At 43.0% G+C, this 22,772-nt stretch overlaps 1 protein-coding gene across 2 annotated transcripts in view; it reads left to right on the forward strand.

The window, feature by feature from the left end:
* The window catches only part of spns2 (SPNS lysolipid transporter 2, sphingosine-1-phosphate), a 64,143-nt gene extending 41,639 nt beyond the window's left edge, over positions 1-22,504 (forward strand). Inside the window, exons 5-13 of one of the 2 annotated variants that reach the window (XM_020086122.2) lie at positions 1,192-1,258; positions 4,163-4,305; positions 4,929-5,081; positions 5,295-5,484; positions 7,510-7,575; positions 8,096-8,194; positions 11,688-11,851; positions 14,858-14,894; positions 19,262-22,504. In XM_020086122.2, coding sequence (XP_019941681.1) covers positions 1,192-1,258; positions 4,163-4,305; positions 4,929-5,081; positions 5,295-5,484; positions 7,510-7,575; positions 8,096-8,194; positions 11,688-11,851; positions 14,858-14,894; positions 19,262-19,315 — 973 coding nt within the window. In that variant the 3' untranslated portion in view covers positions 19,316-22,504. Of the gene's footprint in view, positions 1-1,191; positions 1,259-4,162; positions 4,306-4,928; positions 5,082-5,294; positions 5,485-7,509; positions 7,576-8,095; positions 8,195-11,687; positions 11,852-14,857; positions 14,905-19,261 lie in introns of both variants that reach the window. The other variant, XM_020086123.2, reaches the window with a different exon arrangement.
* Positions 22,505-22,772: the final 268 nt, after the last annotated feature.

Genomic DNA, 22,772 nt, shown 5'->3' on the forward strand with positions numbered 1-22,772 from the left:
TGTAAAGTGTTATAGACTGTATATAAAGCTAGTCTGAAGCCAGGCTAAATGTAGCTTTTATATGGTCTAATGCAAGTTTCAGACTTTGAAATAATTGAAAGTTTATACATAACATATATTCTGGCCTGGTCCTTTGCTGCGTGGTTTCTCTGCTCTCTGTCCCCATTTCACATCTATTGTTCTATCAATAACGGCACAAATGACCCCCCCCAAAATAAAATGAAGTAAAGGGGAACTAACTGTTCTCTGCCTGACTGATGGGGTTAGTCAGCCTGAGTTTATTTTCCTTTTAATTGTTATTTAATCTAGTACAGTAAAAAAAAAATAGAACAGCACTGTGCAACTTTGTGCAGTCGATGCATTCAGACATCTACTGTATCTGAAGTAGTTTAATCTAAGTCCTAGGTCTTGATGCTGGTTTCAGTGGTGATAAGATCTGATTATCATATAATATAATTTACATAATTTTCATACTCATAAAACATTTTGATTTGACATTTGATAACCTCTTGTGTTCTGTATTCAGGCTGGAAAATAGCTCCATTCTCTTTGTCTGCAGGCTCTTATATAAATATCAATGGCTATCCAGCTGTTTATCTACTAGTGCATGACTGTTTTCACGATAATGCCTGCATACACAACTTTCTCTTACAGCCGTTCATACCTTCAGTTTATTTAAATCCTCCTTGTCCTTAAAAGGCTGATGTGATCTCGCAGCAGAGGCTTATCACAGCGGCCTCTTTATCTGATCAGATCTGATCGAGCAACATACCCCTCAAAGCGTTTCACCGCTGTATCCCTCTGTGACACAAAAAACCCTGTAACTCAGCTTAAAATGCTGTGAAATTCAATTACACTGTGACAACACACACAGCCTTCAGCCAGACAACCGCGTTAGTGCTGTGCTCTGACGGCTCACGGGCTATAACCCTGCACCTGTATTTTTTGACCACACGCACACATCACCGCCACAAATAGGCTGACTAGCCAAGTTGCTACTGGTGCTGCGATCAGTGTCATAAGCTCCGCGTGTCAAGTAGCCAAACACTCAAACAGGATGTGTAGGCGTAAGTGATAAAGACGACGGAGTCTGCTTACCCAGGACACCGACTCGTGTACTTTATATATAATGCGGTTCACAAACATATATACTTGTTATCTGTTGCTAATACAGTCTTCATGTCTCTGCAGTGGGTTGGGTTACATCCTGGGTTCCAGCGCCAAGGAGGCTGCAGGAGACTGGCACTGGTCGCTGAGGGTAAGGGCACCATCATCCTCCACCAACACCGCACACACACACACACACACACACACACACACACACAAACATGCACACAGAGACAGATGAAGAGTCCTTCCTGCTGGGCTCAGTGGTGAGGCCTGTCATGGATCTGAGGTCAGAGGGGGTCATTGGTGAAAGAAGCACCAGGCGGTCCAGGCCCTGACACTGCGAGGAAGTGACAGAGAAGGGAGAGCTAAAGGGCGAACAACTTACACAACAGCGTCCTCATCAGCATCAGCGCAAAGCGATGTGCAGAACCCTAAAGATTTTATCACCAAAATCAGGGTTCAAAGTACAAGCAAGCAGCTCAGCTCTGATCTGATGGCTGCAGCAAGGAGAGTGGATTTCTATTAAACATCAAGGCTGATGCCTGCTTTATGCGTTCTCAGTAGCTGTAAACACATTTATCTTTTATTGCACTTTACCCAGAGGTCATCTCGGGTGAAGCGGGATCAGTGTCAGTGAAATAACAAAGTGTCAGTGCTTCTTCTATCTGGGTATTGTGTCTTTTCACTGCAGGAGCATTAATGAAACTAAATCCATATTTTCTTTGTTGTCATCTCGCTATGAGAAGTTATGAGAGGGGAATTTTGGAGCTACTTGACATGCTATACTAAATGCATGTTCCAGGTACATGTCTCCTGTAACCACCAGCCGTATATAGCAACAAAGGAACAGTTTGAAGTACTTCTGCTAGTGGAGCAGGTCCCGCCATGACCCAGATCTGATTCTTTAATGACAGTGTGAACAGCACCAATCACATGGAATCTGATCTTTTTAAATTAGATTTGGACCACTTTAATATGTGGTTCTAAATCAGATGCATATCAGATTTTTTTTAAATGCGACCTCAGTCTGAACAGCCGTGTGGCCGAAATCGGAATTCAATGCGACTTTTACTTCACTCCCGATAGACATTCCTCATAATTTTGCACACGCGAAGGGGAAGGCGGACACAAACATTGAAGACATCTTAGACTGTTGAGGTGATCTACTGAATCAACAGAGAAGGGACCAGGGTTTTAGTTTGACCTGGCACACGGACTCATTTGTTCGCGCACTGGCTTGTTAAATGTCCCGAAGCTGCTCCAGGACAATTAAACTGGGTCTCTTTTAATTAAAGGCTTCAATTTAAAGAAAAAGGAATCTGTAGAAACATTCTGAGATCTCCACCTTCACATAAAGAGGAAAATCCTTTGTGGACTGTTTTGCATTTTCACACTTACTTACTGTGAACCTAGGAGTATAGATGCAGGGGCATAAATCGCTGTTTTACAGGGACTCTACTGACTAAGTGAGACAAAACATTTAGAGGCGACATACCAGTCGTAATGGACAGGACCAATGAATCCTCTGACAGGACTGCACAGAAATGAGTGACTTCAGGGTCACCTTTTAAAATTCTTACAACATATTATGACCCAACTCCTCTTATGAACCGAGTGACATTTAAAGGAAGACATTAAACATTCTCTCAGCGTGTGGTGGCGGTGGAGGAGATTCCTGGACATGACAGCTCGCCAGGGTTCAAGGAAACAGGATGTCGATTTTCTCCTTGCCTCTGTGGAACATGAATAAAAGAAAAAACAAAGAGCAGGGCAGTTTGTTCCAAGGCGGCTACAATGACATTCCAATAAAACAATCTCATCGCTGATTAATCACTGGTGTGGCATGCGGGAGGAAAACAAATACCAAGACATGAAAAAGCTTGTGTGCGTCGGGATCCTGCGTTAAGGAAAAAACACCACAGCGCTTCCGTTTGTTTGTGTCCGACTCTTTCCAGATACCTTCCTGATAATGTGAGCGGTAAGATGGAGCAGGGGAGAAATGACGAGGAGGAGAGGGAGGTCATTTGTTTGATTGCCAACCGCCCGTAAAGGAAATGTATAATGGGCCCTGTGGGAGTCAAGGTCAAAGGTCACAGACTCCTGGTGTCATGCTGAATAATAATGAAGGGACTTGAGAGCAAACGTCGCGCAAAAACAAGCTAATATTTTGTTTTTCGATGAGGTGAGCTCTGTTGCTGCGTCTCTCTGGAAGCACATCATACAATTTTGATGCAGACTTCGATCCAATTAAGTTGCTCGACACGTGAGGGAGAAGATTGGTGAGGAGAGACAATATGGGAAAGGAAATTATCAGCGTTGGTGCGATCATCACACCTCTGAGACCAATACCGTTGCATTGAGCCACATTATCAGCCATGTTATGAGCCGCATCACACTCTGGATTACTTCCTCAATATAAAACCTGAGGACACCCACGTACACGCCAACACACAACCACGTTTCACACTATCGCAATACTTATACATATAAATGGGCTTTTATGAGCTGCGAAGTATAATGTGATGAATTTCCCCAGACAGATGAAAATGTTTTTTGCTTTTCTATGCACTTTGTATTTCTCTAACAAATGCCCTCCCACACATCCCATCCTGTCTTTTGTCTTTGTCTCCCCCACACAGACACACACACATGCACAAACATGCTTCCACCTAAAAGAAAAGATGATAGTGAACGTTAAAGCAGATGGGCACTTCTGAGGTTTTCACCTCAGAGCAGGGCTCCCAAGGCAGGACTCAAAGCCAGAAAACTCCTTTTGAGTGTTAAACACATAGACAAGCCCACACATATAAACACACATACACACACAGTGCCAGTGGAGTAAGCAGGGGGAATGTTCTTCAGCTCCACAGAGCTTGTATAGGATGTCAGGTGTGGCTGTCCATTCAGACTGTAAACACACTGCTCTTTGTCCGGTATTTCACATCTGTTCCCTCCGAACCGCTCCCATGTCTGACCCGGTGTTCATGGCTGTCCAGTCAGTGCAATGTGTAAGCATGATCTGAAGCCTAGTACATTTTTCTCGTCCTGGTAGGTATCCCCCGTTTTAGGGATCACCGCGGGAACCCTGATCCTGCTCTTTGTGCCAGATCCGAAGAGAGGCAGTGCTGACCCGATGGGTGGACGCATCAAGACCCGCACTTCCTGGTTTTGCGACATGAAGGCACTTGCCAAGAAGTAAGGCCTGTGCTTGGCTTAGGGGGGGGCACCAGGTTTTTGGGAGAGTGGCTTTTAATTGGACAAAACTTTAACAACCCTGAGCTGTGTGAAATTAGATTTGTTTTTTAATTTTGACTTTGATATTTTATATTCTAAAAAATCTAAATCAAAAACATTATTGGCAGAATCATAGATCATGGAGATTATTCTAGACCCTTTAACATCACTCATATGTATTTAGCCAAAGCCTAAAGGGGCAAGGAAATGTCAACACAGTGAATACGATTTTCTCTGCTTGTGCTCAAACTGAGGGCTTGCATTCAGATTTCCTGCACTCCAGCTTCAGCTCTCCTCGTCGCACTCATGCTCTCAATAAGAGCTGAGGCAGAGGAAATCTAAGCACAAGCATGGTATATGAAATCTGTCAGACTCTCAAAATGAAAGATCATGCTCTTGAGTAAAGGAAAAAAAACCTACACCCAACCAGGTAATCTGCCCAAATCATCGGTTTTACAAAAAGAAAGCCTTTGCAAGTCTTATCTTTAAGATTGTGCTACAGAAAACGGTGCTTTTTAAGACAGCATAATCATGTGTGGGATTTTGAATGTAATTTTTGGGTGCATGTGTTTCTTCTTGCCTAGTCGCAGCTACGTTTTCTCCTCCCTGGCATCAGCGGCGGTGTCCTTCGCCACAGGTGCATTTGGTATGTGGATCCCAGTGTACCTGGCCAGAGCCCAGGTGGTGCAGAAGACAGCGGAGCCCTGCACAAAAGAGATCTGCAGCAGCACAGACAGGTGAGAGCTTTAATGACTAAACATGGAGAACAGGCTTTGAAGTCACTGCTGCCTCTGTTTGACTTGTGCAATGTGAAACCTGTAAAAAGTATTTTGTGAACCAAGCGTAAAAAAAATGGATTAACTAGGTTTAGTTGTTATTGGTGTAGTCACATGCAATAAAAAGTAAATTGAATAACAGGTATGTCTTCTCTTCTCTGCTCCCCCGTCCAGTCTGATCTTCGGGGCAATCACCTGTGTGACGGGGCTGCTAGGAGTGGTCATCGGGGCGGCCACCACACGCCTGTGTCGACAGAAGACAGAACGAGCCGACCCACTCGTATGTGCCGTCAGCATGCTGGGCTCGGCCATCTTCGTTTGCCTCATCTTTGTGGTGGCTAAGAAGAGCATCGTAGGAGCTTACGTAAGACTCATTTCCTGTAACAGTCGGTGCATGTAGAAACTGTGTCTGCAGGAGGAAGTTGCTTCCTTTTCAAACCACAGAGGGAGATGGGATTTTACCCAATTTTGCTTTCCCCAATCTCCAGAACCAACAGGTTTCCGGTGTGGAAACAAAGAGTGATATTAGTATGTTAATTGTGGATTAGCCCCAGGGAGTGAGAATTAAAATGGAAAAGTCTGGTAACCAATGTAACAAGACAAAGCTTTGTAAGAGCTCACCAGGGTGGTGTTAATGTTTGAATCACAGTGCCGGTTGCTTTCCGGCCCAGAGGCACAGTGAATAGTTTAATTGCAGTTGCAGGTTAGCTGAGGCTCATACCTTAGCTGGCCAAATTTCAAGTGTGCATAGAGAGTTTGTGTGTGTCCAATTTGCCCTGTGAAGCAGGAAAGGGTGCAACTTAACAATAGCTGCCCTGAAACAATGCACTCTGAGCTTCTGGACTCACCAAGCCTACATTTCTCACTCTTATCAGAGACAAAGGCGTAGAAACAGACTCTCGACAAGTTGGCCAATCTGTAAAAGACGGGAAATATTTTCCATGCGTGTGAGCGAACATAACAAACAGGTTTCCATATCCTAAATATGTGACCTTGGCTGACTTTGAAGTTTGGAGTCTGACCTTTTTACTGTTTTACTGCTGAATCAGTGCAGGGCTTCTTCTGCAGTTTAGGTGTGTTGAGGTTGATAGACTGAAGTCAGTCATTAGCTGCTAAATAAAGTAGTTCCTATGTGACAAATAATTACTGATATAAATTATGATTTAACAAATTAAAATGTATTTAAGCGTCCATTAGGTCTAAGGCACACATTCATCTGAGGCATGACTCAGCCAATTAAAACCCAAGGTGTGGACGTATTCCATTTTAATTACACGATTACAAATCTGTCCAACTCAATTTCATACAGTGACCGTGTGAAAGAAACCAGCTTTGTCACTATTGGTTTCCTCCTTTGTAAAGGTGACAAAAGATGATTGATGCTGTCGAATGTTTTGTAGTGCAACAAGGCCCTGACTTCAAATAAGTGACTTCACGTCTGTGCAGACTACTCTACTGTAAAATATTGAATCATCTCACTCTACAGTAGCAGTAGTGAACTCAGGTTTCATGGCAAAGAGCTGACAGAGGTGTTATATTATAAGGCGTGACGTGGTGGTAATGTCCAGGCCGATAGACCACCTCGCAGCTGTTGTCTCTTCAACACGCTGCTAATCTGAGCTGAGGCCTGGGCTTCTCTCTCCTCTCCGAGGCAACATGTCGGTCACGGTGTCTGGTTCGCGGCTCTCAGGACAGCCCCGTCTACATCTGCGCTGTCAGACTCCTTCTGTAGCCCTCTGTGCTGCACCGTAGGTTTGGCACGCTGGCAGAAGGGTTATTCCCCCAGCAGGAAACCCACACATCAAGCGTCCGTGTTAAACCCTGCCAGACGAAACCAGTCAATAAAGATACATGAGATTCCACTGCAACCAAATCCCTCTGGGTCTGTTTTTGAGAAAGTGGCCAACAGCAGCTGCCTCCAGTCTGTGTGCATACAGTAGCTTACATGTACATAAAGTGTGTCCACTGCAAGATGTTGTTTAATTCGCATTTCTGCTCCACCCATTCAGAAGTGGGACATAAATTCAGCCGGCTCTGAGTGAAGGAAGTGCTAAATGTTTCCACACTGAGGATAAAGCTTGGACAGGAATAAACAACACAAACCTTATCGTGCTGATTTTCAGCTCGTAGGCTAAACACTCACTAAAAGGCTCAATGGGACCAAAATGAAGGCCTGCACATCCACATATAATTGGGCCACAGCGTAATAACATGTTTCTAAACTGCCGCAGCCAAAGCACTTTTACTCAGCAGCGGATTCCCACACACGGGGGAAATATCTGCAACCTCCTCTTTTGGCTTCATGTCTGGTTAGCAGTCCTTTGTGCAGTAGAGATTGATTCTTCTTAATTAGCATGGCTAAATGTGCAATTTCTTCCTCTTTATTTAGGTTTGCATCTTTATTGGAGAGACGCTGCTTTTCCTGAACTGGGCAATAACAGCAGACATTTTAATGGTAAGTGCAGAGAACCTATACTTATTGTCTCGGTCACTGGAAATTCCTGCAACAAACGATAACAAATGGCAACGATCCAGTTGAAAATAGTTCCGAGTGGTAAAATGCTTGAGTGGACTTTGAAAGCTACAGTTTGGGTGGAGCCGATAATTATTGTCTTGACTGATCCTCAAGAAAACAAATGGAAAGGAGACGTTCTCTGATGTATGATGTGGGACATGAATGTGAAAACAGGCGGTTGATTCAGCCAAGACTTCCCATAAAGAGCATTTTACCAGCCAGCTCCTTAATTTGTAATCAGGCTGGAGACTACAGGGATACAGACAATTACTCTTTTATTTTTCATTGTGACTGACTGGTCTGTCTGACTTGTCCTGACCCACAGAGCCTCTATGTGTATAATTGATGACAGTAGAGGTTGTTGTAACATGGCTGACTGAATCGTCCCACCATTGTCTCTTCATCACCTCTCACGACTTCATATATTTTTAACCTCCTGTTTCCTCCTGTCTCTGTGCAGTTTGTCGTTATTCCAACCCGGAGGGCAACGGCAGTCGCCTTTCAGAGCTTCACCTCACATCTCCTGGGTGACGCGGGAAGTCCATACCTGATAGGCCTGGTAAGATTCCCCCAGAGTCAACTATAGTTGTTTTCAGATGTGAACTCCTGAATGTCAGGACAATGGGGTTAGGACATTCTCCGGAGATGCCTTTCACATATCAAGAGCGCAGCAGGAGATTCTCCAGTCACAACAACAGAAATATTTTCAGTGTTGTGAGTGAGGGGTGACGGCCGGGTAGATCATGCAGGAGACACGACATGACGTAGAAATTGGCTGTGGAGAATGTTGTTTACATCAACACCGCTGCCGGCTGTTACCTGAACTTCTGATCTTGACATTTAAAAATTTCGCGTAAAGCCCCTACGGATAATGTCAGGAGATTATCTGGAGTTGAGTGCATGGCTGACGGCAGTTAATGTGCAGTGATCAGCGTGTGAAGGGGAATATTTAAGAATGATCTCAGGTCAGATATCCCATTCACCACTACTACACATGTGTAAGCACGCTGTTCATGCACAGACACACACACGTGCATTCAGATACCAGTTCAGCTCATGCTTTAAGTGTAAGTGGGCCAGTGCAAAGTGAGGCACAAGAGCAGCTTTTAGCACACGTCTCAGGAGATCTGGCGAGCCGAGTCGTGATTTCACCACTCTGCTTTTCAGGCTGTCAGTGGCGTTTTCCGGTAAATCTCGTTGTTCCCCCCGGGAGGGACCGGTGTTACTGTATTTGATTGGTTAGCAGAGGAGACAGTGGCTGTTACTGGGACACAAGGCCTCTCAAGGTCACGGCCAGCCCCACCCCCTCCACCCAAACTGCACACATCTCCGCCCATAGATTAGCATCCAGTAGGCCAGAACACAAATGCTGCTTGCTATTCAGCGGAGTGTGAAACAGGATTCACCTCAGACTGTCAAACTGCATTCTTATCGTTCCAAAGAGAGAGGGAACATTTGTCAAGTTCAATAGTAACTCCATGGAGGTAAACATCCTTTACGTCATACTTGAGTAAGAAGGACAAACTGTGCATAGACATCACGCAAACACATGCTGCAGTAACATAGCATCCATACCATAATCTATGCCATAGCCAATAATAACTATTTATATCAGTATGATTATGGTATTTATGGACTAATGATGTCATTAAATTGCTGAGGGAGAATAAACGGCTGTAGTGTTATGAATTTACTTTGTGTTTGTGTACCATCGTGACTCTGGCTCACAGCCCAGGTCATGTTAACAAAGGCAATGGAAGTATTTGATTAGTGAATCAAACACACACTGCTTTCTGTCGAGCCACATTGAAAGTGTCCTGGTTTTTTTTCTCCCTCTTAAATGGAAATGTTAAACTGTTGTCAGAACCAGATAAAAGGAGCTGTAAGTTAAATATCCAAGTACTGACAAGTTCCTCAAAAGACTGGCACTGAAAAATAAAATCCAAGTTCTGGGAATCAGGCTCAAAGGCTGCATGGCGCTGTATTGTTTCTTTCGCAGATCAAATAAAAACCCAGTGGCGTTTGGTAATGTACAAACACTTGAAAACCTTCTCACTGTCACTTTCACTTGGTTGATGTAAATGTTTGAATTAGTGTTTAAACAATGAGTCAAACCACAAAACAAATCAAGAATTTTCTTTACAGATTAAAGAAAGAAAATCAGCCGACTTTGAAAATATTAAACCGATGTATCCCACTACCTCCTATCAGCCCTCTCATCTAAACTACACTGAAAGTTTAATAAGTGTGTCAGAAACAAATTACCAATCCCTACCTGTTTAAGTGTTTAAGTTTTTAAGCAAATATACCCCACATTAGCTAGTTGGTTTTTTTTAAGTGAAGATTTGCTGCGATAATCTTCTTTAAATTATTGCAAATTTAGTTTGACAAATACAACTATTTGAAGATGTTATCTTGGGCTCACAGGTCCTTTAATGGCCATATCTAATTAAGTCAATGACAAAATAAACTAATCAAAATGACCAACACATAATTTGATGATTAAACTTTCACCATTTGTGGAAAACAAATGGCTCCATTATTCCAACAATATTCCAGTGTCCGGGCTCCAAATGTCAGCATAATGCAGCCTGAAAACAAACACACACAGACACTGTCAAGCAGAATTACCCAGACATGGCCTCACAGTGAGCCAGTCACCGCGGTCTTCTCCATCCAGCTTCGAGGGTCACGACTGAGTAAAGCAGCCAATGTCCGGGGGTTTCTCACTCCTCCACAAACCCCCGACCAACTCAAGTGCTCCAAGTGCGTCACCACTCACCGCCTCACTTCCTGAACTGAGGTTTAGCACGCGAGTGCGATGGGCTGGTCATGACGCACAGCGAGTGCAGGCTGATACAGAGTCGCTCCCATGTCAACTGGTGCGAATCCTGAGAATGAGCAAAGTGGAGAATCTCAGGGAAAGTAGACTGGGATTATTGCTAAGCAACCGCAGGAGAAAGTCAGCGAATCATTGTGTCAGTCGTTTTCACAATAGGGTTGTGTGCCACACAGACCTGCAGATGATGTGCTCGACTCTACAATTCAATGTTGGGTTTCCGGTACAAACACAACGACCACTTTAGTGCATCTGAAATTCTCCTGAGCCTGAGCCAGCGTCCCCTCTATCAGCACGTAGACCAGAGGAGAGACAGTTGTCGTGTACGAATCCCCTGACAAACACATAATGGCCTCCTCCTATAGTGCACTGGTAGGACATGGCCACGGGCAGAGTGGGTGGCGGGGGAACGCCTGGAACAATCTCTCAGCAATCTCCCAAGAAATTCCGCCACGATAATTAGTCATGCAGTGAGTCGCGATGTATTTTTAGCTAAGCTGCACTGTGTACATTGCAGGCAATTAACTGTACCTGATGAAATAGACTCTGCACTGGCCACACACACACACAACTGCTGTACGTACACAGGATTCTTAACACACACACCCTCCTCATGACGCATGAATGCACCTTGCACATGCACATATGCACACAAACGATCCCTCCAACATCCCTCGATCAGCAATTCTCCAGATCTCCCCGTAAAGAAAGTCATTGTGCTGACGCTGACATATAATCAATGTGCTTCAGCCAGGGAAACCTACAGCCGCTCACGCAGAGACGAGAAGCTCTGTCTCGTTCCCGCTGCGCATACCTCCGCACAATCTGCTAAAAGCGGCCTCCTCTCCATCACGTTTGTCAGCACGGTGACCAATGCGTGTTGGAGAGCTGCCTCATCAGTGATACTGGGAGGCAGAGATGATCACATCACGCCCACCATTCTCCAGCTGGTGTTTTCCTCAGCACCACACATGACAGACTGACCGCTACGGCGTTACTGAAGCCCTCAACTGCAACATCAGAAATCCTGCCACGCTTAAAACCAAAAAACGCCGTGTTACATCCTGCGGCAGGTCATTTTTATCTGCTGCTGTGATGAAACATCTGGTAAAGTGCGTATCGTGTCATGTAGTGTGTCAAAGCATGACGGGATACTTCAAGAACTTTTGCCGGATGATTAGTTGGAATAAAATTTGCGTGTGTGTTTTTGCAGATCTCTGACGGCCTCCAGCAGAGCTACGCAACGTCAGCGCTATGGCAGTTCCTCAGTTTGGGCTATGCCCTCATGCTCTGTCCCTTCATCATCGTCCTGGGGGGCATGTTTTTCCTGGCCACTGCCTTGTTTTTCCTGGACGACAGAGAGAAGGCTGAGAAACAGTAAGTGACTCAGACATTGTTTCGATCGCTAGTCATTATTTCATTTATTATTTAGTTATTCATTCTTTAAATATTTAATACTTGCTTTGAGTTTTCCTCCACTGACTTTCTGAGTAAGAGCTCCCAAAATCCAAACGCACCACCTCTGTGCTGGAGGAAGCTGAACAAAAACCGAAATAATATTTTTATTCTGAGTGCCATGCATACATGAGCAGGTTTGAAACTTTTTCCGGACGATGCCATGCCCTTTTTAGCCCGATGCTGGGGTGTGACGCGTGTCGGAGTCAAGCTGCCCAGTGACACCAACATTGGTGCCAACCCTGCAAGACTCAGAATGGCCCTGGAGCCAATAGAAAGTCCCAGTCAGCTAAAAGTGCTCCAGAGCTGACACAAGCTGTTCTAGCCATCAATTTAAGTGTGCTTACTTAGACTTTTACCAGCTACCGCCCCTCGTTTTCGTGCATTCATATTTTCCTCTTTCAAACACCAAGACACAAACACATGAAGGCCACGGGAGCTGGTCATGGCCTTAAAAGGCTAAAACAAACTCACCCGTCCTCTTTCAGATGGTGAGACACGACTTCTTGTTCAGACTATTTTTTCCTACTTTTTTATCACGTCGACTCGCTCCCCTGGTGCCAGCGCTCTCAGAAATGACTTCCTTCCTGTCGAAGATGAGGAACATTTTTAGGCAGGATGGCAGACTGATGTCTGACGTCTGTCTACAGTCACTTTTTCTTCACCCTATGGAGCTGGCTGCTTCTCGTTCCCACAACAAATCATGACCAAAAAGAACAAATTGGTAACCAGGCAATTTTCTTGAAAAGGGGATATTTATTGCATTTTATAATCCAAGGGTCAAGCTACCGCTCAACACATTAATACTCCTTCAGTGTAATGCTTCTATAAAGATTTAAGGGCTCTTTGCAAACACACAATTCCTGTGGCTTCTGTGCAGGGATAAAAAAGGGAAAAATATATAAATATAAATAAATATATAAAAAATATTGACTAAAAGAAAAGTCCCACTCTTCACAGTGCCAGTATTAGATACTAGTTTGTGGTTCGGACTATTTGACCACATTACTGCACGTGTGTGGGCAAATGGCACACGCTCAATATCTAACCACAGGCCCTTACTTTTCACACCACACGCTCCAGGGTAAAAGCTAATGGAGCAGCAGATGGAGTTTAGCAGTGCAGATATGAAACAGACACAGTTGAATTCACTGGAAAATCATTGCTGTGTTTTCACAGATATAATCCTGAACAGAAATGTGTCATGGTCGGCTTTTTAAGTCATCGTGTATTAAAGATTATACAACTACATTTATGAGCATATATTCACAAGTTATGAAGTCCTTTTCCTTGCATGAAATATAGAAAATTATAGAAATAGCAGTTTATGAGAACAAATCTTCATTTATAATTGTTAACAATCTACTTTATTCATAAGATACACAAAAATAATTCACAAAATGAATTCCCAGTAGTTCAGTGGTCGTTCTAAACCTGACTGTTTTGAATTGGCGGTTTTCTTTTCCTTTGGTGATGTTGGTTGCAGTTTTCTTTCTGAAACTGTGAAAGTGTCCAAGTAACTGAGCCATTGCAAAGTAAAGACCAACCGCAGGAATTAGTTTGCAGACGCCTAAAGCTGCAGCGGCGCACAAAGAGCTGTTCACCTGTTTTTTTAAAGTTGGCTGAATCTCAAACTACGACCGGAGAATCAATTGTTGCTGTTGTGATGGACAACCTCACTTACATTGAGTCCCAGGCCACTGCTACTGCTCGGCTTTTTATAATAAACGTTTATTACTACTGAACGTATCGCATGTCCGAATCACTTCAGAATCAACAGTGCTCTCTACTGTTCTCAAGATATGCGTTCCACATAAAGACAGACAGACACACAGAGATTTCTTACATTATATATAGATGCCTTCATAGAAATCTTTTCAGAAAATGCATTCATATATTGATCTTTTTGTGTGATTTAGACCTTTGCATTAGTTAATCATACACCAACGTTTAAGTACACAGCAAACATACTGCTGCATAGCTCACATAGTTTAGGCCTCAGCAGAACTGTATAGATTTGTTCTAGACATCCCAAAGAAAAGAAGAAAATCTAACTTGAGCAGCAGCAGCTCTTATGTAACAAGCTGCAAACAGCACCTCAGGGACCAAGACAGACAGCAACATCTACAACTTTGTACAATCAGGGTTGTTCCATGATTGTGATATATTTAGACTTCATTCACACTCCGACGCCCCCAGTTTATACATTTTCCCTGATTTTACAGTGTTTTTTTCCCTCCGTTGAGTCTGTCCTCAGATACTCAGCGCTATTTATAAAATGCACAGAGCCGAACGAGTTACTCACTGGAGCGCGCGTGTCTATTTCCAGCCTTAAAGAGCGCTTTATTATTTCTAGGTTGTTAGCTTTTTTTGGCTGCAGGGCCATTTATAGCTCGAGTTCAACGATGTTGCCTCCCCACACATTCACCCATTGCACATTTACACTTAGTGAAGTGTGAGAGCAGAAACGTCTCATCTGTCAGTGCATCTTGTCGAGGTGTTCTGAGCACTGCAGCCTGGAGTCTATCTGAAAAGCAGACAGAGAAGGACAGTTAGGATGTGATGAATGAGATAAGGGGAAAAAAAGAGAATAACTAGAATGGTACTCAGTAAATCTGCTCCAAATGTCTTTTTTTCCATCAAGATCCATGAATTATTCCCTGGGAAGATGGTAAAAACGTTGAAAAACAGCCTTTGACCCGCACTTAAATTTTATGGGTTCCTCCCTGACCCATATTGCATCCTTCCACTAAGTCTTGTGAAAATCTGTTCAGTAGTTTTTGGGTTTTCTTTCTTACAAACAATTGGGCAGGGGTGAAAACACAACCTCCCTGGCATATAGGTAATAAATGCTGCATGTGGTTTTAAAGGAGCTGTCTAAAAGTGTTTGTGCATCCTTGATTCCTAAAACAGTTCTTCTCCCTGCAGGTTGAGCCAGCTGGCACGACCACCCGCCTCAGTCAAGGTATGACCAGGTAAATTCCCCTTTTCCCATAAAGATGCTTTTACACTTTAAGTGTTTATCACATCAGCAGTTCCATCAGCAGTTTATGTTGTTAATAACAGAGATGGTCCTGGAACATTAACATTTATAAAGCTCCCTGCTCATTACCTAGCAGGCGTCATGTAGAGCTGTTTTCATTAGAGATCCGAAAACAAGTTTTCCTGCACATTGTCAGACACCTTGACCCGAGGCTGTGCAGAGCTTTATGGGCGTGTAAACACTGATAAACATAATGATACACAAATGATTGATCAATGATTCATTTCCCATCTCATTGTACGCAGGGAGTGTTTCGACATTCTTGGAGGGGTGATTATTTGACCAATTCTCTGGCATCTTATCAAACCCTGAGCTGCCTTCTCCCCTTCCTGTCTTTATCAGACTCTCACACACGGTGCAAAACTGATTATTAACTGAGGGGGGGAAACACAATATTGGCAGCACACCAGACAACCCAGCACAGTAGGACAATGGAGAGCTGCTGTAGTGGCACGTAAAGAATAATAAGATTAAACTCTGACTCACTGATTAGAAGGACAAGGAACTTATGGGACTTATGTGTAAAGGTTATCATGTGTAGCCAAAGGTTCAAGGTTTAGCTCTCTCTTATCATTCCCTTCTAAAGTTATCTGGGTTTATTTGTGTGTAAAGAAATAGGTCATGAATGTGTATTCTGACTGCTGCATTTATCATAACCACCTCCCAATAATTTCTTGTTTCTTCTGAGTGAATTTATCAGTTTTCAACAAAGGTTAAATCATGAGTTTACTTATATGTCTAGTGGTAAAATGACAGGATTTCTAAGAGATCATCTGCCAAAATGGCAACTAATCACAGTATTTGTGGGCAGTAGTCATATTAGTGGATTTTTTGGTTTGTAGGGCCAAATTCATGCTGAGTGTCACAGTGCAGCATGTGAAGGAAGGTCATCCAGATGGTGCTTTCTTTCAATTTGACTTATATGCTAATCATATATAGGTTATTCCCTCACCCATACCCCATCCTTCCACAAAGTTTTATGTAAATCCATCCTGTAGTTTTTGCATAATATCGCAAAAGGACACACGGACAGGGCTGAAATCATAACCTCCTTTTCCTAAGACTAATCATCTACAAATAATAATTCAGGGTGTAGATACAAATTCGAGAGATATATTGCTGAGAATTCTCATATTCATCTGCAGCTTTCTGAATTTCAAATCAGCATCAGTTGAAGTGTCCTTAAATATGCTAACAACAAAAGTTATGGGTTTGCAGCTGCATCACCACGTCACTTCTGGTAAAAAAAAAAGAAAGAAAAGGGAATACAGTTGTATGATGTATTTCCCATCACAAACAACTTGCATGGTGCACAGATGAATGTGACACGATGGCAGTGATGGAGGGAGGAAATAAATCTAAAAATAGGTCTGCTTTGGAAAACACTGCAGTATCAGGGTGACTTGGTTTGTAGCTTTGTGTGGTCTGACTGTGGTAATGCGGCAGCGCTACTACCACCGGCAGGGTCACATTAGCATTCACAGCTAATGACAGGTGACATGAAAGGCTCCCGCAAGGCTGTGACACTAATCATGTTTTAGTGTCAGTTTACGCCGTCGGCCTCAGGGTTCTGTCAGTCCTCTGTCACACACAGCAGCTAAAGCATTTTCTCCATGTTGTCTGATGGGACTATATATAGATACTTACAGTTTCGCAAGGCCAGAGTTGAATTTTCCTATGAACTGATCATTTCAAGTCTAACGTGAACCCACTGTGGAGCTCTTGGCTGACTGAAACCAATTGTTTTGAAGGCTAATCCAATCAATGACAAACAATACTTCCTCCCTTGGGCCTGACTCACAGATCAATACAGTTCACAGTTCACCCACTCTCTGTTGACATCCTTCACATTGAGCCCAGAGCCACAACATGCTGCCCTGAGAAACAATTAAAGGAGAAAGACAGGGATTTGGTGCCATGGTCAAGTATTGAAATAGCAAAAAAAAGAATTTTTCTAACAGTGAGTGGAAGTGACGGAGAGAAATTTAGTGTAGGAGGAGAAAAGACACACGGCCACTGAATAAATGAGGATGAAGAGATGCAGGGATCGGCAAAGATGTTATACATCACAAGCTGTTAATCTCTGGTGCTGCAATCCCAGCGGAGATCAGATACACAAGATGCAATTAACTTCTTCTGCAGGAGGAAGCAGCCTCCACTGACCAGATTCACCCCACACTGCACGATGGATAGGGGACATCCCCAAGCCAAGGACTGTCAAACGTTCAGCATGAGATCTGACAGCAGAGCTCCAGACTCATTTATTCAGTAACTAGAAATCCAGTGGTATATCAGGGAGGAAAATTTATGTCGTGGCAAATCTCTGATTAAGTTGCTGCAGTGCAAACTTTTACTGTTGTGTTTATACAGCTGCAGGCGCATACTTTCCTTCTTTGTGCTCTTATCATGAAGCAAAAGCTATGAGTCCTGAGTCGGCAGTGTTCAGTGGGTTCTCAATAGGCAGTAACCACAAGCCACACAAACACACCCACCCACACACACACACACACACACTGGCACACACAGCCTGGCTCTAATGTGACCTCCAGCTTACAATACTTTCCGAAAGCCCCTTGTCTCTCAGCTCTTCTTGTTTCGTCATCAGATGAATAACTGAATAGGAAGACACCAAAGCCCTTCTCTCTTTAACACATCTTCAGTCTCATTTACAAGACCAGTCACTGCTCCGTTACATCTGTCTTCGATTGTGAAGTCGCATCTATAGCAATGTCAGTCTGGCCATGATCCGTCATGATTTACGTCGTCTCAGCCAGAAACCACATCAAGTCAGGTTGATAAGCGTTTGTTTCCCTGCCAGACCAGTCAAATCTCCCTTTGGCTTGAGAGGCCAACAGTCTCTAGCACAGGGTCAGTGAATCTGTGTGGAGGCAGGCCAACACATACCTCTGATTATCTCAATGCAACGCTTACACTGAAACACATTTTTTGGCTCAAACAATTCCGAGTTTACAGTTTATTAATTGAGGAAAAATGGTTAATCTCTTAATACATAAGAGGAATGTATCGATCTCTACCACCAAAACACATCGTTTTAGAAAATCCATTAATCCCCGTTTAATTACACTTGTTTGTATGCTGCTGTTTTGTGCATATCTGTATTTGTCGATGTCTGTTGGAGTGTGTATGTGTGTGTTTGAGAGTGCATGACACTAGCTCATAACATTGCTCTGCCAAGCTCCCTGCACTAATCCTATTGTAGCAGCAGCAGAAGCTCGTGCTGTGGAGCATCCAGGGCACTGTGATGACAGACCACAACAAACATCGGGATGCTCCGCCATGATCCAATATGAAATACACTTTCCCCTCTGGCTTCATGTGTTAATGTAGAGAACGGTGTCGTATTGTCATGAATAATTAAATGTCACAGTCTATAAATTTGACTATAAGTGAGCATAAAGCAAATAAAGAGGGTTTACTTCTTCTGCATCTTTGTTTATTGGCGGGTGGCAATCAACATCAAGGTGCATTGCCGCCATCTACTGTGTCTCCTTCTTCTTCTTCTTGATGGAAATGAAGACGATTTTAAGTGAGATTCCCTTTGAATCAGAGGCCTTTTCCAGTCCTTGTTATGTAGAGCACGGAAAGCAAATATTTAATAGAAATAAGGCAAAGAGGAGTGGTGGAAGAAAAAGACCCACGGGTTGACCGAGCAAAGAAGAAGAAGAGATATAGTAGGGGGCAGTAATGCACACGTTCGTTGCCAATTGCAGACTTGGCCAATACAACATTGAAACTCTTCCTTAACATGTATTTATAAGTACTGATAATCTAGTAATTCAACACTGACTGCAGCCATTCAGCTGGGTAACTAGTACTTTTACTTTTTTTTACTTATACTTAGCATATTTAATGGTCAGTCAAATTTTATTTTGAAAAATAATTTGCATTCTCCATATTCTTGCTGAAAGCTTAAGAAATATATTACTCAGAAAACCATTTCCCTCACTAATCTTTGTGTATGAACGCCTTGTAACATGTGCATAGTAACGCAACTAAATGAAAACCCCATCTGCAGATACATGTGTGTTGCTGTGGCCTATAGCTTGCTGCTGTGAGTCTGCATTAAACAAACTGTTATGTGTTGGTATGCAGGAATATATTTAGGTCACAGGCTGGTCCTGGTGGGCAGACGTTATCAGGAAGGTCCTAACAGATGGCCCAGGAGCTTTCAACCTCAACATTAATTACATGAGAATGTCCTGTGGTGATGCCGGGCTCTAACTGCTCCGTTTCCTCCCCTCCCTTCCCTCTCTGTCTCCCTCTCTCAGGTGACAACCAATGAGGAGCAAGAAAACTCGACAAGGATGACAACATGGAGATAAAAAGGGAGGGCGGCTGATCCATTCTTTAAACTCCACCCGGGGTCAACTTCCCTGTTATCACCACCACAACCCTCCTCCTCCTCTTCCTCTTCCTCACTCCCGCTGCTCTTCCTTTTTACATGCTCACTGAGGCTGCTCAGAACTGGAACGATGGAGCGTCTTGCTCCTTCTTGATCTGCCTCTAAATCACAGGCTGGTGAGAACACGCACGGTGGCGTGCTGGTGTGCCGGAGCCACCTGACCAACAGCTGGTGACCTCCTCACCTCTGTCTGTGATCCACTGAACCTTCCAAGGAGGAGGTGGGGTGGCAACAAAAAAAAAAAACACGATCCCCTCCAACTCCTGATGCCATACTACTGAATGCTGATCATGAACCTGCCCTGTCTGCCTGCCTGTCTGTCTCTGTATGTCTGTCTGTTTCATCGGCTGTCGATCTGCACCAAGTGCCATAGCGTCATTACATTCCTTCAGACTTTGCACTGACCACCAACAACACTCATGACTTCATCACTGTCTATGTTTACATGCACACGATAATTCAGCTTTTGGCTTAGAGATTGGTCTGATCCGGCTGTTAACACGAACATCTGCTGTCATGAAGCTCCTCTGGTGTCCATGCAGATTTTCCACAATTTGTCGTACCCAGACTTTTAACACTTTGAGCTTGAATAGCTGTAAAATTCAAGTTACGTGGAGCAAATGCTGCAACTTGTTCAAATGATTCTAAAAGTGTTGCATGTGTTCAAACACATACCAGTGTGACTAACATCACATCACTCTGCACATCTTATCGCAGTATTAACTTCAAACTTAAACACGCTGTTTACACGATGGATGCAGTATTCTCATTATCAATCAAAATTTCGCTGTGCATGTAAACATGGCCGTCAACCGGGAGCCAAAGAGTGTTACCGTCTAAAGGTCAGTGAATCGGCCTTAAAAATCGGAGCTTTCCCATCTGCATCTGTTTCCTATGACCCTCGTATGTGTGTTCTTAGTTTTTAGCTTTTAGCACTTAAATCAGCGTAGACAGAGCCACAGGACATGACAGAGATAAGATATTTCTGCACATTATTTTTCATAAGGTTGCTTGTGATTTTTTAATTCTTTTTATTGTGTGATGATGGATTTTAAACTGGAGGTTATAGTCTATGATTGTTTCAGAAGGAAGCTGAAGCAATCTAGGCTCTTTTAAGCAGACACTGGATTATATATTTTTATCATTTATAATGTTTTTTCCCAAAAGTACATGACATGCTACTCTTTTGACTTTTAAGGAGGAACACCTGAGTTTCTGTGTATATAGGAAGCTTCTTTTTTTTAATCCACACTGCCTTATCAGTGAGCTGGGTTTCCCTTTATAGAGGGTAGCTCGCTGATGGTTGGTTTTAAATTTCTGGACACACACACCCACACAGAGGCCGAGTCACTTTTAATGACAGATTCCAGTCCCGTCCATGCTGGTTACAATAACAGCCATTGTTATAAGAATCTTTTCCCCCTCGCAATTGTAGATATCCCATTCCACTATCAGTAGAAAGGACCTTTGTAAAGAGCTACTCGTTATTAGAAATCGAAATCCCAGACAGGAACAGGAAATCCTTCAGCTCCAGGTCTGACTGACGGCGGCCACTTATCACTGATAATGGATAAGTGAGGAATCTCCCTTTGAAAGCAAATCCTCAGATGTCACTGCAGGAGCTGAGTCGACATAGAGATTTACATAGGAAGTACACAATAGACAGAAAACCTGGATTTGATTTTACCACGCTATGCATTAATAAAAAAAGTACCTTACATGTAATTATGCAAATCAAATGCAGGAGGATTACAGCTAGTTTATTCTCTGTACAAAGGCAATAGCTTCATTAGGATCCTGTTTTGTTTGTTACCTGGTTAATACAATTTTACTGAAACCTTGAAGCCGCTAATGTAGTCAGAGTTGTTGAAGCGTGTGCATAAAAGGGCACAAAAAGCACTTTGCTGACCTTCAAGAAGACACGGGAGGAGGAGGAGGGGGGTGGATTGACCTGAGCGGGGGAAGAAAGGGAGACACCGGGGTGGCTGTTGTAGCGTTGATGTGCGAGCGTGACTCACTGGCTGTGTGCGGGTGCTGTGTGGGCTGTGTCCTTGTTGCCAGATCATTAGCTTTAGCTTCTCTCCAACATGCTTGGAGCTCTCTGAATGTGATTCTGTCCAACCTGATGTGTTTACACACCTACATCTTCTTAACGAACTAAGCTTCTTACCTTTTACCGTTTTACTTTTATTTTTTAATGTTACCAAATGAGTTTTTTAATAACTACAATAGAGATGAATATATATATAGCTATATCACGCAGCAACTTTTAATATATTGTAAATGATGGCTTGGATGCAATGTATTTATTTGTTTGTTACCATAATGAAGAATAATCTATAAAGGGAAGTTTATGGTTTGAGTATATTACACTTTGTTATATGTCCTTGGGTTTTAGAAAATGCCTGTTTGTTCATCCTTTTGTATCACAACGAAACAACACAATACCTTTCTGCATCACTTCCTGTTTACTGTGATAATAAATTGGACATCTCACACCTTTTTCCTCACCGAGACAACTAAAGAAATGCAATGTGATAGGTTGAAGACGACATATTGGTGTCATTGTTAGGGTGCAGTACTGTTGCATTCATTTTTGTAGCTCATGTATGTGTTTTTTTTTTCAAGTCATTTTGCACACTTAATGTTCAGGGATTAATTTGAACCATAGGCTGGCATCTACTTCTGTCACGTCATGCTCACAGTAAGGAAGTGCTGACATGTTGTCATCTCATCAGAAGGAGCGTTGGCTCTGGTCAGATGTGTCATGAATTGCGTTTCACTTTTGCCAAATTTAGTTGATTTAGCACCAATCCTCTAGGAGTAGAAATCCATTGTGTCGAGTAATTCTGTGTTAATAATCACTGAAGTGATGTTTTGAGAATATGCTACTTCTTGTCATACAAGAATCGTGTAAAAAGAGACCTATTTCTGATGTTGAACAGAAAACAGAGGTTATTTTTATTTTTAGAGCAAGTCAATACAGGGGAGGTTGCGGAGAAATCAAAGGATGTTATTCTAGAACTGAACTGTGATGCTCCCTCCGGGGGGTTGATAGAAAATGTACATGTCTGTAAATCAAATAAACCTATTTAATCACTTCATACCACCACGCTGTGTCTGTTTCTCTTCATTCTGTCAAACATTCATCACATCTCAGTGAAGCACCATCCAGCAGTGCCTCCATTAAGAAACAGTCTTTGACTTAATCATCTCCACCTCATCTATATTAGGAGCTTTCTTCTCCTCAAGGCAGAGATAATAGTTTTCACACCACAAACGTGTCTTCAGTCTGAGATGAGCCTTATATTCAGCTTGACTGTTATTTTTTGAATGTTCACATCCATATGCCATGTGTGAGTGATGCTGTTGCTTTA

This window comes from Paralichthys olivaceus, chromosome 15 (genome assembly GCF_024713975.1).
Source record: "Paralichthys olivaceus isolate ysfri-2021 chromosome 15, ASM2471397v2, whole genome shotgun sequence".
NCBI classification, from domain to species: domain Eukaryota; kingdom Metazoa; phylum Chordata; class Actinopteri; order Pleuronectiformes; family Paralichthyidae; genus Paralichthys; species Paralichthys olivaceus.